This window comes from Mauremys reevesii, linkage group 2, assembly GCF_016161935.1.
Source record: "Mauremys reevesii isolate NIE-2019 linkage group 2, ASM1616193v1, whole genome shotgun sequence".
NCBI classification, from domain to species: domain Eukaryota; kingdom Metazoa; phylum Chordata; order Testudines; family Geoemydidae; genus Mauremys; species Mauremys reevesii.
This window is the reverse complement of record NC_052624.1, coordinates 39,685,247-39,701,228: the sequence shown is the minus strand read 5'-3', so window position 1 is coordinate 39,701,228 and position 15,982 is coordinate 39,685,247. Positions and strand designations below refer to the sequence as shown.

The window sequence follows — 15,982 nt, the reverse complement described above, 5'->3', positions numbered from 1 at the left end:
TTTCTAAATCTTTTAACTTTTTTTGTTGGTCTCCTCTGGACTCTCTCCAATTTGTCCACTTTTCCAAGTGTGGCACCCAAAACTGGACACTGTACACAAACTGATGCCTCACTAGTGCAGACTACAAAGGGACAATTACCTCCCATGTCATACAGACGATATTCATGTTAACATACCCAATAATGATGACCTATATCCTGTGATATTTATGTGCTATTCTATTTCTATCTCACATTTTAGGGACAAAGGACTGTCATTTCGGCCTTTCTGGATTGGTTTATTTTGTCTGGATCCTGATGAGGGCTTTTTTTGGAGCGATGGTTCTCCAGTGAGTGATTTAGTTTTTAGCCATATAGCTGTGTTTCTAACTTCATCATCCTTGGAGCGACTGGGGGCCAGTTCAGTAAGGGATATGGACTGAAGATAACTATAATCTTCCAGTAAGCCATCAGCTCACTGGTGAAATGATTGGACAGCAATCTCCTCAGTGTGTTCTGGAATCAAGTGGAGCCCATTAGTCTTTGAGATTATACCATCAAAACAAGTGGTAGTAGGGACTATTGAAGGACCCTGACTACTGGCTTGGAGACAATTATATTACTGTAACAAAGATATAATAAAGCCTGTCCAAAATGTATTTAGTTACTGCATGCAGATATATAATGCAGTTCCCGTTCTCAAATTAATTTTTAGCCCCACTTGATATCTCTTCTTACAAAGGCTGAATATGTTGCTTCCATAACACATACATCTGGTGTTGGCACAAAAAGCAAGAGCCTGGCTTGAAATTAAACCTGGGTGTTCTCACCTCCCTTGCCAGTGAGAGCATAATTTTTGTCCCTCTTTAGGAAGAAAATAAAAGCCAAATTGTGTTTCTACTATAGATGAGGTACAAAAACTGGTATAATGCTGAACCTAATAATGAGCATGGAATTGAATATTGTGGAACAGTCAATGAAGAGTTTTCCATGAAATGGATTAACGCACACTGTGAACATTTTAATGATTGGATTTGTCAAATAGAGAAAGGTAGGTTAAGTTCTATTTTAAATTAGAATAGTAAACAAAAAACCAATGACCAGTTAGCTGGACTAATTAGATTAAATTGATGTGACCCTGAGAATCATTCTTTCCATAAGGGGACATGCAGTGAGACTGAGACACAATGGTTCTCACAGATATAATGAGATGGAGTTAATTCAGACCTTAAAACAATGTCATTAAAGTCGTTCATTGACCAAAACACACACAAAAAGAGACAGAAAAGAACAGCAAACATAGAAAATGCAGCTTCTATCTCTGGTGCTGAGTCTTACCTGCAACCTCACTGTTGTAGATGCACAGACACAGCACCAGTTGTTATCAGCCACTCTGTCACTGTGACCTGGTAAAATTCTATCAGCATCAGGTTGTTTAGGGTGTTGCTTTTGCTGCCTCATTAGTCACAGGCTCATAAGAGTATTGCAAAAGAGATTGTCTTGGTTGCTTAAACTCATCTCTTATTAAACAAAAGGCAAAAAAGACAGACAGACAAAAGAGAAGAAATAAGGGAGGAAAGGGACACATGAGATAGGGGTCTCGCATGCCAGGTTTAGCCAGAATGGGTGGAGGTGACAAAGTCACCTGGGTCCCTCTCTCTGGCCCTGTCTATTCAGCACATCTCTCAGGATCAGGACAATGAAGCTCCAATGGTGGCACAGTGGATCCTGGGGTCCCAAGAGATGGTAGGGGTAGCAGCCACACTGGTAAAGTTCAGTCCTTTAAGTCAACTCTTCTAATTATTTTGACCGTCCCTCTGAAGTCTCTTTTTAGGACCCCAAAAGGGAGTGATGGGCAGAATAGCCCACTACTTCATTATTTTGTCCACCAGTGAAGCCAAATTTCCAACACACCAGTTTTGATCCATTAATTTCCAGTTCCATCCTCCTCTGTTTACCAGTCGCAATCACAACACAGTAGACCTGGTTTTTGGACTAATTCAGTCTTCCTGGCTTTAACTTTTGATGACTTTCATAACCAACTTTATGTAACAGACTGAGTTGGGCTTTTGATACTTTGGAGAACTTTCATCCCTCCCCTCCCCTAGGCTTTTAAGGAGGCAGCGAGCTGTCCTGTCCTGTCCTTCCCCTCTTTATATCTTTGGAAGGACAATCAAAGTAGGTCTTTGTCTAACAAATCAACTGGTAAGAATGTTCAGTAGACAGGCTACCCACCCTTTATCCAGCTGCAAGACTCAAAATCTGCTGTAGGGCTGAGAGGTGCTAGGGCACCAGCAGTTGCACCTCAGTTCTGGAGCATCTTGAAGCCCTATAGTTAAAGGGCTAGCAGCAGTGGAAGAAACAGCAGAGTTCCATTCCTATTATTGCTAAAGTGGTAGGAGCTGGGGAGTCAATCTGAACATACCAATGATTTGGAGCATACCACTTACTTCATCGTATTTTCCCTCTTATTCTTCCCAAAGGCATAAGTTAGTTTCACACCCCCCCATAAAACACATTTTATTACACAAATATAAAAGTAATATATAGTGTGTCATATGATGGATTGCTAAAATCCAGTACATTGGAGGGATTCGTGCTTTCTTTAAACTTAAAAACTTGGGGGCTCAAAATAATATTTTGCTGAATGAAAAAATTCCTTTAATATCATGAGCATATGTCAAAAATATAGAAAATTAATTTTTCCTTTCCTTTACAGGAACACCACTTAAACCAGAACAAACAAGCTCGTCTGCCAGTAAGCTCCTGTCTATTTCATCTTATCTGGAGAATAGTACAGTATAACAAGAATAGCCTACCTTCATGCACACTGGGTACAGAACATGGAGTTTCATTATTTATCTTGCAGAGTATGAACTCACTGAAGATGGATGGATTATATATGGGGGCAAGCAATATTTTTTCAGCACAGAAAGTTTCCCCTTGGAAAAAGCTAGGGAGTTCTGCAAGAAGAATTTTGGAGACCTTGTTGTCATTGAGAGCAACAGTGAAAGAAAGTTTCTATGGAAATATGTAAGCAAACACTTTATTACTTAATTCAGCACAGTCAGCATATGCCACATATGCTTATGAAATACAGGAGAATGTGCATTTTCACATCATCTCTCCTCTACAGTGTCTGTAATAATTTGAATATTAATTGGAAAAGGACATATATAAAGCAGCTTCTTAACAGAAAATTAAATGTTCAAAATAATAGCTGGCAGATTCTGCTGCTGCTCCACTTATTAGGCTCAAAAGTCAACTATACCTGGTCTTAGTCAGTTATACTCCGCTGAATCCAGTGGATGTTTTGCTTGAATCAGATGTTGCCCAATCAGGCCCTTGAAAGGTTCAAAATGTTGCAAGTGTGGGAACTGACAGAGTTGCTAATATCATAAAGTCCCTATTGCAAAAAAAATCACTGCATTAGGCTGGTGCTTTTGGTGTGTGAGAGAATATGAACAAGCAGAGAAGGAGATTTTGAGGCATAGTTAATTAACGGATTGATCTAAAAGAAAACATGTAGGTGTTTTTTTACCCTGAACAACCTAAATAATTTAAACTAGATTCTTCCTAAAATTAAGGACGGAATACTTACCTTCCATGCAGCCTCACCAGGGCAATAATCTCCCTCCTGGGAGGCATTGTTCAGTGCTGCACACAGTGCCCCACAAAGAATTCTCTTAAAATCAGGAATATGCTTGCCAGGCTGGCTTGGATACATTTCTAACTGCTTTGATTATAGCAGTATGGCATCCAGAACTAGCTGGAAAGCATTCAAGCTAATAAGGCAAAAGTTTGTATTCTTGCAGATGTGATCCATATTTCCACTGAGTCACAAGTCATTGTCAGCTGTACAGACAGTCAACAAGATTATTCCAATCCAAATAATTTCAAAATAATCTGCTTTTCATATCAAATAGCTTTTGTTATATATATGGAAGAATTTAATTAAAATCACATCCTTGTGTTTAGATTTTAAGAAACGGCAAAAAGGAGTCATATTTCATTGGTTTAATTCTGAGTGTCGATCAACAGTTTACGTAAGTAAACAAGCAATATCTAGTTTTATTCCATGGAGTAGTTAACATCTTGTATGTAGTGCATTGATTCATAAAGGGACTTGGTAGGGTTCACGATCATCACCAGTGTCTCCCCTTGTATCCTGGTAAGCTGTTGCAGTGGTTTTCATCTCCAGCGGCCCTGTAGGCCTCTGTGTGTAATTCAGCTTTCCGGCTGAGAAGCAGCTAAGTCAAATCCCTTTTGGGGTAACAAAAGCTCAAACAAATATCCCAAAGTCTCTCAACAATCAGCCCTTCCTTGGGACTCTGTTTTCAATCTCCTTTCTCAGCTACTCGAGAGTCTTCTTCCTCAGCTCCAGTATTGGACAGTGGCCCCTCCAGCTGCCTTCCTGAGGTATCGGTTCTCCTGCAGTATCTGTCTCAGGCCCCTTCATGGGAGTCACTCTGCTCCATGTGTTTCCTCCCTTCAGACTGAACTCTCTCCCTTTGATGATGACCCCATGTCCATTAACTTATCACCGGATACCGCTTACTCAGACCTTCTGGCTTAAAAGCCACTTATTAATTACAGCATAGATGCAACAGAGGTAACTAATTGGCTATTAACTCCTTTCCAGCTAAAATGGGGTTTCATCCCATCACGTGACCCTTAAAAAGGAGTTATAAAAATGGTTTCAGGTAGTTATATTATGTGTTGAAAGGTAAACTCAGTGAGTTTAATTATGTTTTAAATGACCTGCATCTTAATGAAGGGTTTTTTTATGGGGAATGTAAGTGCTGTGAATACAGAGATAATCACCATGTAAAATAAAATGTATACTGTATTCTTTACCTTATGTGCAGGGCTTTAGTTACCTTTAATCCTAACGGAAGTTGAGCCTAACATCACATATGCAAAGTAGTAAATATACTTATACTCTTGTGATATTTCTATCAAATGATTTCTGTAATAAAACAAATGGATTTGCGTAATTTCTTTTGTAAAAAGAAAGTAACCAGTAATTACTAGGCTATTTGGTTTTTTAGCTGGATGGATGGAAGCCCAGTGCACTACGTAGCTTGGGCAAAGAATGAGCCAAACTATGCCAATCTTGAAGAAAATTGTGTGGTCATGTATAAAAACTTCGGTGAGCTACACATTTTGATGTTTGTGTGTGTACGTGTTTGTGTGGCTATATCTTTCCCCCATGTGTTTGTTAACTGGCTTCCCCTCTTTTTATATGTAGAAAAGATAACTTTGGAAAAAAACAATGTACCCATAATAAAAGATTCTCACTCTTGCGGGTTATATCCCACCCAGGCAAATGCAGTGTTGGGCAAAAGTGTAAGCTAAAAAGTGATGAGTGGAACCAGACATGCAGGGGAATCCAGCCCACTTTAAAAAATTTACTGCTCTGCAGACAAATAGGGCGAAATCCAGGCCCCACTGAAGTTGATGGGAGTTTTGCCATTGACTTCACAGGGGCCAGGATTTAACCCCCAGTTGGTAACCAGAGTAAGGCTGGCCAAAGAATGGGGAACATAGTTAAGTGCCTAATGGGCATGTTGAGGTTTGTGTTTAATCCTGTATTTCCTCAAAGAAAGCCACACACTGTCTCTTTTTTAGTTTGAGCTCTTGAGAATAAGGAAATAGGTGCCCAAAAGCTTGAAACTTTGGCTGAGAGTACAGGATGACAGTACATTATTGCTTAACTGTACGTCTCCCCAGGGGCGGCTCTAGGTATTTTGCCGCCCCAAGCATGGCAGGCAGGCTGCCTTCGGCGGCTTGCCTGCGGGAGGTCCCCAGTCCCACGGATTTGGCGGCACGCCTGCAGGAGGTCCACTGAAGCCACGAGACCAGCAGACCCTCCTCAGGCATGCCGCCGAAGGCAACCTGCCTGCCGCCCTCACAGCAACTGGCAGAGCGCCCCCCGTGGCTTGCCGTCCCAGGCACGTGCTTGGCGTGCTGGTACCTGGAGCCACCCCTGCGTCTCCCCCACATAGTCTCTGTTCCCACTTACACTGGATTCCAGATACCTAAACTATGCACCACCCAAGGATTAGCAGGCTCAAAGCCTTTGTGCAGGCATTGCAGGTGGGATGTAATTAATAAACTTTCCCAATTCCAGGAACTAGTGACAGTTGACTTGACACACAGCCTGAGGCATTCCCAGGGGGAATAAAAACATGGGGAGGTGATAAATTTTCACCAGAAATGTCAAACTCATCCAATGGCTTATTTTCTATATTTAAATTGCTTTCAGGTTTGTGGAATGATATCAACTGTGGTAATCCAGATGCCTTTATCTGTGAAAGGCATAGTAGTAGTGCTGTAAACTCAACATTTGCTGTGACAGCACCTTCTCCTCCAGGAGGGTGTCCTGAAAGTTGGCTTTTGTTTAGAAATAAGGTATGGTAGCAAACTTCTACAATACATTTATCATAAGAACAAGGGAAATTCAGATCTGAATTTGAACACTATATATTATAGCTAATGCAACTCAATTAACTTCTATTTTCTTTTGCTTATAAAGTAAATATCTGACTTTTCCCCAGTGTTACAAATTTTTTGGCTCCAGAGATGAAGATAGAGTTATGTGGATTCCTGCACGTAGAACTTGTGTAAAGTTTGGAGGAAACCTGGCTAGCATACCTAATGAACAAGTGCAAGGTACAGTACATAGACCCTTTAGGGATTAGATGAGACACCAATCAATTCCTGCAAAGAAAAGCATGCCAAAATGGGGGAGTGTGTATTATACTATCTCTTCCTGTTATTGTTCAGGTGAAAGAATTAATGAACCTTCCTTCTAAGAAATATATATATTTTGATAACATATACAAGTCCTTTATTATACCAGCCAGGCCAATGGAAGTGGCAAACACCAGGTATATTGGGTGGTGATGGTAGTTGTGGTGCTAAAAGTTGGTTCCCTGTGCTTACCCCATATTCCCTGACCACACCAAATGGGATATGTTTAGTCTACTGGTGTACTGGTAAAATAAATAAATAAATAAATAAATAAAAGGCGGGTAAACTAACTGAAACTAAACTTAAGCTATGTCTACACTACCACTTATGTTGGTATATCTTATGTCACTCAGAGGTGTGAATAAGCCACCCTCCCCGAGCGACATAAGTTACATCAACGTAAGCACCAGCATGAACAGCGCTATGTCAGTGGAAGAGCTTCACTAGAGAGCTTATAGCAGCTCAGCTGCATCGGTGTAGCCTCTAGTGTAGCCATAGCCTGAGAGAGACAGGGTGGGTGAGATAATATATTTTATTCCTCCAACTGCTCTTGCTGAAAGAGATGAGCTTTTGAGCTTCACAGAATTCTTCTTGTGATCCCGTAAAAGATATTAACTCTACATATTGTTATTCTGGAAGGTGTTAATGGGTACCATCAAGTGGATGTCTGATCTATAGACAAATACAGACCTGTTTCAAGTGGATGGGTATGCTAAGCATCCTTCTTTCAGACTCAATGAAAGGAACAAATAAGCCCCCTTAATATAGTGATAGCTGGAAACAATCAGAGTCTGCTGGCCAAGGCACTGAGCAACATGGCAAATCCTGGGAGTGGTTGCAAACACAGTGGCTAGAGGATTGACTCTGAGCTGTGTGCATGGGCACCTGGTTATATGGGTCTGTGAGAAAGACAGATGGCAGCTTGATAACCTGGACAGCCCAGGTTACTGAAACACCATCTTTCCTTCTGGAGCTGGTCTAGAACCAGAAGAGGTGGAGGAGGCGAGGATGGCATCTCCTCATGCTGCTTCCTCCACATCTTCCGTTTCTGGGCCTGCTGCAGAAGGGGAGAAGATAGCTCAGTAATCAGGTTGCCTAGCCATCATCTTTCCTTCTAGAGCAAAAAGCCAGGTCTGGGGTTATCCCCTGGGGTTCACCCAGATTATTGAGCCACCATCTTTCTTTCCAGAGTGAGGTGCCAGGTCCAGGGGTTCCGCCAGGGTCCACCCAGGTTACCAACCTGCCATATCACATTCTGGAGCAGGGAGCCAGGCCCGGGGGATCCCCCTGGGGCCCACCCAGGTTAATAAGCTGCCATTTCTCTTTCTGGAGTAGGGAGCTGGGTCCCGAGAATATTTTCAAATTTTTCTCCTACCTGGGGGGCTCCACCCTCAGGCTCCAAAGTATAGAGGACTTTGCCCCTTATACCTCCACTCAGGACTTCACCCTCAGACCCCAGGATCCCACCAAAAAATTCACAAACCTGGCACCTGTGTCTGTGTGTGGTGGGGAGGGGGAAAGGGGATGTAGAAAGCTAGCAGACAGCGAGAGAAGTGTCATGAGTGCAACCCTGGGAAGGAGCAGAGAGCCAGAGATCCTTGGACACAGGGACTCACTGGCAAGATAAGGTTGGAAGTACTGAGCATGGAAACTACCTGTTGCCGTTGGTTTCTACTGTGCTCAGGGAAACAGGACTTCGTGTACCTTCTTCATCAATGGACAGGATTACACCAAAGAAACCTCTGAGTTGTGTCCTCAATGTCTCCTCCTAATGGAAAAAAATCCTGATTTTGGCTAACTGCTGGGGCCAAGGGGCAACAACATTAATCGCAGCTGTTTCAATACAAGACCAACTTCATGCACCATTCACCTGCCCCTACTGCCATTCATGTTCATCCTTAAATGTCGTGTGTTACGGTGCTATTCGCTGTGGGGCGTCTCAGGGTGCCTTGCCATGCGAGGGAACTTTTAGTGCACCATAGCAGCAAGCTGCCGCACTGAAGAAACACAATCTGGCTTGCTGTGCACTAACTCATCATGTAGACACTGAATTCGGATACATGGATGTTAAATTCAAGCACATGAGTGAACAACAATATGAGCAGGCAGGACTTAGTAGATTTTCAGTGGCCTTAGATATGATGCCCTGCTTTGCCCTTACCCATGTTTCTCCACAGATCCAGGCCTTTTGCCCTCTGAGCCTTTTCCCAGCCAAGAGCCTGGATCCATGGTTCTGGCCCAATTCTGCTCTGCCAGATACTAATCTAAAGATGTAAAATGTTGCATTTACAAGATTATTTAAAATTAAATAATTAAGCAGATTTTGTTTGTTTTTTGTAACCATGCCCTAGTCCTGGACATGCTGGCATTTTCCTTGATTAGAGGAAGGCATGTGCCAGGTTTCCTCATGCATCGTCCTTTCCTATAAACATTTATTTGGCTTTATTTCAGCTTTCCTCACTTACCACTTAAAAGATGCCAAAACTGATACCTGGATTGGATTGAATGATATAAATTCTGAGCTCAACTTTGTTTGGGCAGATGGAAGTGGTGTCTACTACACCAACTGGATTGCAGGTTCACCTGTAGTTGGAGAAATCACCCTATATGATTCTCTGCGGCCAGAGACTGGCAACAATCTGCTTCAGGTAAACATTAATTAGAGATTTCCAATAAACACTCCATGCATCTGAAAAAGTTGGTTTTTTTACCCATGAAAGCTTCTGCCCAAATAAATCTGTTAGTCTTTAAGGTACCACCAGACTCCTCGTTGTTTTAATAAACTCATTGGAAAAGGCAATCCAACTTTAAATAACCTGCTCAATTTACTTCCTATATAGGCGACTTTGTTTTCCCAGTGTTCATGTCTGTTGCATTTGGGAATAGAGTGGCAATATTGCAAGGGTCAGGTCTTCTGTTGATGTAATAGGAAAGTTTAAATGGTGGCTTTCATCACTCCCCTATTTCTCAAGTAAGAACAAAGTGAATTTTGCAATGATGTTCTAAAATATTGTAGGAGAGTTGGGCTGACTTCAGTCACAAGGTTACAAGAGGAAACTATTAGCTATTTGTTTTGGAGAACATTTTTTAGTGTATTACTGACATAAAAAGAGATACCATCTGTTTTGAAAGAGCTTGTGGGTATCAAAAAGAGAAGATGTATCTATGAAGCTGGGAAGATACCACATGCATTCAACTTTTATTTTACTTCCAATCTTTTTAAAGAATAGTTAGTTTGAAGATATTTCAGTGTCAATAGATATTTCTGAAGTAGCACTGGTAGAAATTAGAAACTGGCAATCAGGCTCATTGTTTAACGGTGAGTTAACACTGGGAAAATCATCATGCATCCCTGTCAACATTTGAAATAAAAAAATAGTATATTTTAATTAACACAATTTTGCATACACTTGCACAAATATACATTGATTTGCATTGACATATTGCCTATTTACTCCTCTTATCCATTCCCTGCATTCAAAACTTACATTTTCACACCACTCTGTTCCCAGCCTTTCCACCTACCCACAGACACATTCTCCATACCCAACTCACTCCACGCCTCTCCCAATTTCTTCTGCATTTACCCATCCATTTATTCTTCACATGCACACACATCCGGTACCTGCCCCTGATTGCTAGCTGCTATGGAATCTTTCCCTTGCTCAGTAAAATGTACAAATGATCAAAACCAAAAGGAGAGTGTAAAATGAAGGAATATGTCACTCTTATTATTTTTGTTTGCTACCAATTTATTCACCTTCTGATCCTCCCTCTCATGCACATCCCCTCTCCACATACACACACTTTACACATTTTTGAAATTGGGTGTAAATTATCTATTATACCATCTTTAACCTGTGGAGTTTTTATTTAAAATATCTGAGTTTTTATCAGTCTGATCATTTGACTTGTCCTTCCCTCTTTGCGAACATTATTACCCAAAGACCTAACTAAGGAGATAGGATGGTCCTAATTGGTGCTGTGAAATGTAATTGGTAACAAGTAAAGCTGATGGCGTGACAGAATGTTTATAGTCCTATTTTAGTACATTTGCTTTTTGTATTTAATTCTCTTCTCAAGAATAGTAGTATCTCTCCAGTATCTCCAGAATAATAACAGAAATGTGAAATTGATAAGCAGGCAGAGGCTAGAGCTGAGGAAGTAGCTGCACTGAAACAGCCCCTAGGAATAGGAGCAGGGGGCTTGGCTACACTTGCAGGTGTGCAGCGCTGGGAGTTACAGCTGTGTTCATACAACTGTGTAGGGAAAGTGCTGCAGTGTGGCCACATTTGCAGCATTTGCAGTGGTGTTGGGAATGGTGCATTATGGGCAGCTAACCCAGCGTTCAAGTGGCTGCAACGTGCTTTTCAAAAGAGGAGGGTGGGGTGGAGTGTGACAGGGAGCGTGGGGGCGAGAGAGAGAGTGGATTTTTGGAGCCGACACTGTCAGCTCCCTGCCTTGCAAATTCTGATCACTTCCCCGACCCCTCATTCACTCTTAAATGCAAATAGCCTGCAGACCAGATAAGCAGCTGCTCCAGCTGACTCCCTTCCCCCCTCCCCCCCGCCGTGCTGTTTCTGTCCTCAAGCAAACACTAGGCTGTGGACATTCATCCCCCTGCCTGCCTCATTCACAGCAAACAGTAGCTGTGTTTGTTTTTTAGATAAGCAGCTCCGGGAGCCCCGAGTTCACAACAAAACAAAGAGAGGCATCATAACAAAACAAAGAGAGTTCTTTAGTTATAAGCATTATGGGAAAATTCTGGAGGTCAGTTACAGCGTAGTAAGATTACTCACTGTTTACACTGGCACTCCAGCGCTGCAGCACCAGCGCTGCAGTCGTTATTCCTCAGGCAGACGTGGAGTACAACCAGCGCTGTAGCCAGGGAGATACAGCGCTGTATGTGCCTTGCAAGTATGGATGGTGAGTGAGTTGCAGCCCTATAAAGCCACCACCAGCGCTGCAACTCTCCAGTGTAGCCAAGCCCTGTGTGTAAAAGAATGCCACATGGGAGAAGGTGTTGCTGGATGTAAATTACACACCAAATACCAGCAGAATTCAAATGTGCAAAAATACAGGGACTGAAACTGCCCAGGGCTATAGTTCCAGAAGAAGGAAAAGGCTTTCTTCTTTGTTGCTGACTTTTTTTAGTAATTCATATATGCTTTTTTCCCCTAGCTGGATTGTGTTGTTGTGAAAACAGGTCCTGTTGATAAGATAGGGCAATGGAAGGATGAACCGTGTTATGAAGACAGAGGATTTATATGCCAGATGGACAGTGGTGAGCTCTGATTCACTAGTTCTGCAAACTAAAAACACATTAAAAACTAATTTTGCAATTGTCTGTGGATTAAACATGGTTTGTATGCATCGTAGATCAATCCTGTTATTAAGTTATATGAGTTTCTCTGCCTCAATGATACTAGTGCACTCCATAAAAATAAATATATAGGGTCACATGTTCTCCTCTTTCCTGTGGCACAAAAGGGAGCGTTCAGAGTAACATTTTGCTAAATCTATCCTGATGTCTCTTTGTGAGTAAGCCATGAGTACATGGCATGCTCCCTGAAGCAGACATTGTACCACTGGAATGGAACCAAGGGGCAGGAATACTGCAGTCCCTAATTATTCACCCTTTCTCCAAAGATTTGGTACCATGAGGGTACAGGAATGTGGCTTCAAGTCTCAGCTTTTTGAAGGTTTTTGACTATAACATTTAGAGTGTTTGTGTTTGCATCCGTAAGAGAGTGGATCTGCATAAGTTTTTGCAAAAAAAAAAATCTAAATGATAATGAAAGCAGCTAAGAATTGGAATGCTACTTTTCCTGTTTTGTTTTACCACATGGGGATGTTAATGCTAATGCTGAGGGTGTAATGCAGTGGCACTTGTTTGATCTAGGCATGGTCTGTGCCAATGTTATGTAAAGTTCCATAGCAACTGGAGTATACCTCATTGTGGGTCTATAACAGTCTACTAGTCCTGATCTTCTCTTGAGCAGCGAAATTGAATGATATCTAATTTAGTTGTGGATCTGTATTGGGAATAAATTACTTCTATGGATTATGGAAATGGTACCAAACTCACTCTCGCTTTTGGCCTACCAAGGTATGAATTCAACATTGTAGATGTAAACCACTACTGCATTACTCCACTTTGTCACCATGCCACCCTCCCCAACCTGAAAATGCAGAGTTTTCGGTCAGAAGTGTTCACTGCTGTTTTGAAAATGTCAATTTCTCATGAATGTCCAGTGAGGAAGGTTTTTCATTAATAATTAATGCTACACTACTTACATTCTGAAGACTTCAGATGCTTGTTGTTCACTGGCACAAGATAAATCTTTGCACCCAAAGTTTATCTTTGCATGTTTTGTTTTGTTTTTGTTCTACAGACCCTAAACTGTCTCATTCCCCAACAACAATTCCAGCCTCTGACTTTACTCATTGTGGTGATAGTAGCTGTTTAGTCATCCGTTCCAAAATGAAATGGGAAGAGGCACGAAAAAATTGCCAGGAGAAATCCTCGGAACTTGCCAGTATTTTAGATCCCTACAGCCAATCATTTCTGTGGCTCCAGGTGTTAGAATATGGAGAGCCTGTATGGATTGGTCTTAACAGCAATGTGGTAAGAACAACAAATACGTTGCTGCTTCTCCAGGTAATATTAGAACTCTTATTCCCTTTTTAAATGGTAGGAGCATCTATTATCACAAGACTGTTTTAGCTGCACCCCTTATGGTCTTACACTGAGCATCTGACACCTCTATGAAATCCTGTCAGAATGCAAGGGTGAGACCAGCAGGACATGAGGATGAGGGAGGCTACAGGAAACGTGGAGGAGACAAGCAACAGGCAGCTATGGGTACAAGGTGTGGTGGCAAGACATAAAGCCATAGTAATGGGAAAAGGGGGAAACATAGAGGAGAGTTGAGCAGTGAAGCAGTGGGTGAGGGCAGCCTTTGAAAGACTTGGTAGGTAAAGAAGCAGAGTGTGGAAAAGGAAGACCAACAGAAGTGGAGGTAGGGGCTGAAGACCAGCAGCAGGTAGAAGAGGTCATTTTTCCTTTATACCAGTTCTTAAACTTAGCGACCAGTAATTTAAACCCTTCCTTCTCTGTTGTGTATTTGTTTATCCCAGTGGGTAGCTCTGCAGTGACACCACATCTAAGGTTCCCTAATGGCTACTTAAAATTTTTTCCCAATGAAGAAATCTTTTGGATTGTTTCTTAAATATACAATTTACAATTTATAAGCTTCAGGGGGGAGGGATAGCTCAGTGGTTTGAGCAGTGGCCTGCTAAACCTAGAGCTGTGAGTTCAATCCTTAAGGGGGCCATTTAGGGATTGGTTCTGCTTTGAGCAGGGGGTTAGACTAGATGCTCTCTTGAGGTTCCTTCCAACCCTGATAATCTATGAATTCCTAAAGAATTTCAGCTATAAGGGCTGCAACCTACTCTGTTTGCATTCTTTTATAACCTACTTTATTATTCTAACATATCTGTTCAGCACACTTCCCCCCTTGTACAGTGCCATAGTCATGTAGGTCCCATTACAATATGACATTATTAATCTTATTATTCCTGTGCTGCTGACAAGAGGTGCTCACTTCAAATTTTAAATTATATATAGATACCAAATTACTTTAATACTATATAATGCTATAATTATGCTAAAAGCCACCCTTGAATTGATTTTGCTTCCAGACCAATGGCAATTACAAATGGATCGATAAATGGAGAATGGGGTATTCTAAGTGGGCCAGTGACGAGCCAAAGCAGACAATAGCTTGTGTCTATCTAGACCTTGATGGAACCTGGAAGACAGCATCTTGTGATCAAAAATACTTCTCTGTCTGTAAACAGTCTGATGGTAAGCAATAAAATTTAACAGTTTACATTGTGGAGCCTGGAGATTCATTTAAGTTCACTGACGAGTTGTATTATAAGCATTCAGAAAAGATACTTGCTTCCTCTCTTGAAAAACCCAATCCTAAACCATAATACAAGATTTAGAGGCTATCAAGTTCTAAAAACTCAAAATTCTTCCCAGAAACCAATCAGTTTACTCACTATTAAGGTCACTTTTCAGTTTCTTTGGACTGAGCAGGCATCATGCTCTACACTGGCTATTTAAGCATTTGACAAGGGTAATGGAGAGGAATACTCTGCATGACCTCGAACTGCAAGTGAATGCAAACATTTCTTCATAATAAAACATTTAATCAATGAAACAACTTTGTTTACAAAGTTGTTTCATTGATTAAATGTTTTATTATATGAGCTTCTGGACATAAATAAAACCATAGTGCTTTGCAGTGAGGGACAATATTAATAGTTATGTTTAATTTTTTGGCTTAAATTTTTACAAAACATATTTTTCAGTGAGAAATAGGTTTTGTCAAACAGTTCCTCCCTGCTCTCCTTTTTAACAACTAAATGTTTGTTTTTTCAAAAAAAAAAAAATTTGGAGGGGGGAGAATTTTTGTCATATTTGAAATTTTTCATTGTAAAATTGTGTGGAAATTCCTACCTTCTCTCAGCTTTTTACTGTTTCCCCCACTGAACAGGTGAGAGGAAAAGTTAAAAAGGTGAGAGAGAAAGTAACGCTTTTACTTTAAAGTCTTATTATGAAAACTTTTCATTTTTAACAGTAACACTTTCTTTGTACTTTTTAATTTTCATTTTAAGTGAGAGAGTTTTCCCCACTTAGTTTCTTTTTTTAAAATCTCCATATCCTCTCCCCCTACCAAAAAAACATAATAATAATAATGATACCCCAAATCAAAAACCCTTGAAGAACAAACAAAACCAAACAAAAACAATGTATACCTTTTCTAGTTATTTTTATCATCTATCTAAACAATCACTCCTTAATCTACTTGGCCCATTTAATCACTCTGCAAAACAAAATAGTAATAATAATAATAATAAAATAAATAATATGGGCCCAGTTACACCTTGCCATAGGAAAACCCATTCATTTAGATAAGTAAGTTTTATTGTGATTTCCAGATTTTAAACTTCATCTAAAAAAATAATTACAATCTCCCTAACAAAGTTCGGGAAGCTGGGATAGATGGTTTAGTTTTGCGTCATTAGTATATAATGGAAAAGCCAGGTTGGTTGTGGTTTCACAAAATTGTGTCAGGCCATTCATAGAAGTAATATAGTTTCTGTGGTCCAGCATCTCCCACAATTTTGTACGTCTGGGCTGCTTTCCTCTCTCTGCAGTTCAGACAGAAGCGCTC

At 40.9% G+C, this 15,982-nt stretch overlaps 1 protein-coding gene across 6 annotated transcripts in view; it reads left to right on the top strand.

Moving 5' to 3' along the window:
* Positions 1-15,982, top strand: part of LOC120397230 (macrophage mannose receptor 1-like) — a 58,303-nt gene that overhangs the window by 31,193 nt on the left and 11,128 nt on the right. For 4 of the 6 annotated variants that reach the window (XM_039522924.1, XM_039522927.1, XM_039522923.1 and 1 more), the window contains exons 14-25: positions 241-328; positions 885-1,029; positions 2,698-2,736; positions 2,848-3,011; positions 3,957-4,024; positions 5,030-5,130; positions 6,247-6,392; positions 6,539-6,653; positions 9,186-9,382; positions 11,916-12,018; positions 13,130-13,395; positions 14,439-14,604. In XM_039522924.1, the coding sequence (XP_039378858.1) occupies positions 241-328; positions 885-1,029; positions 2,698-2,736; positions 2,848-3,011; positions 3,957-4,024; positions 5,030-5,130; positions 6,247-6,392; positions 6,539-6,653; positions 9,186-9,382; positions 11,916-12,018; positions 13,130-13,395; positions 14,439-14,604 (1,598 nt within the window). The remainder of the gene's footprint in view (positions 1-240; positions 329-884; positions 1,030-2,697; positions 2,737-2,847; positions 3,012-3,956; positions 4,025-5,029; positions 5,131-6,246; positions 6,393-6,538; positions 6,654-9,185; positions 9,383-11,915; positions 12,019-13,129; positions 13,396-14,438; positions 14,605-15,982) is intronic. The other 2 variants (XM_039522926.1, XM_039522925.1) reach the window with 1 other exon arrangement.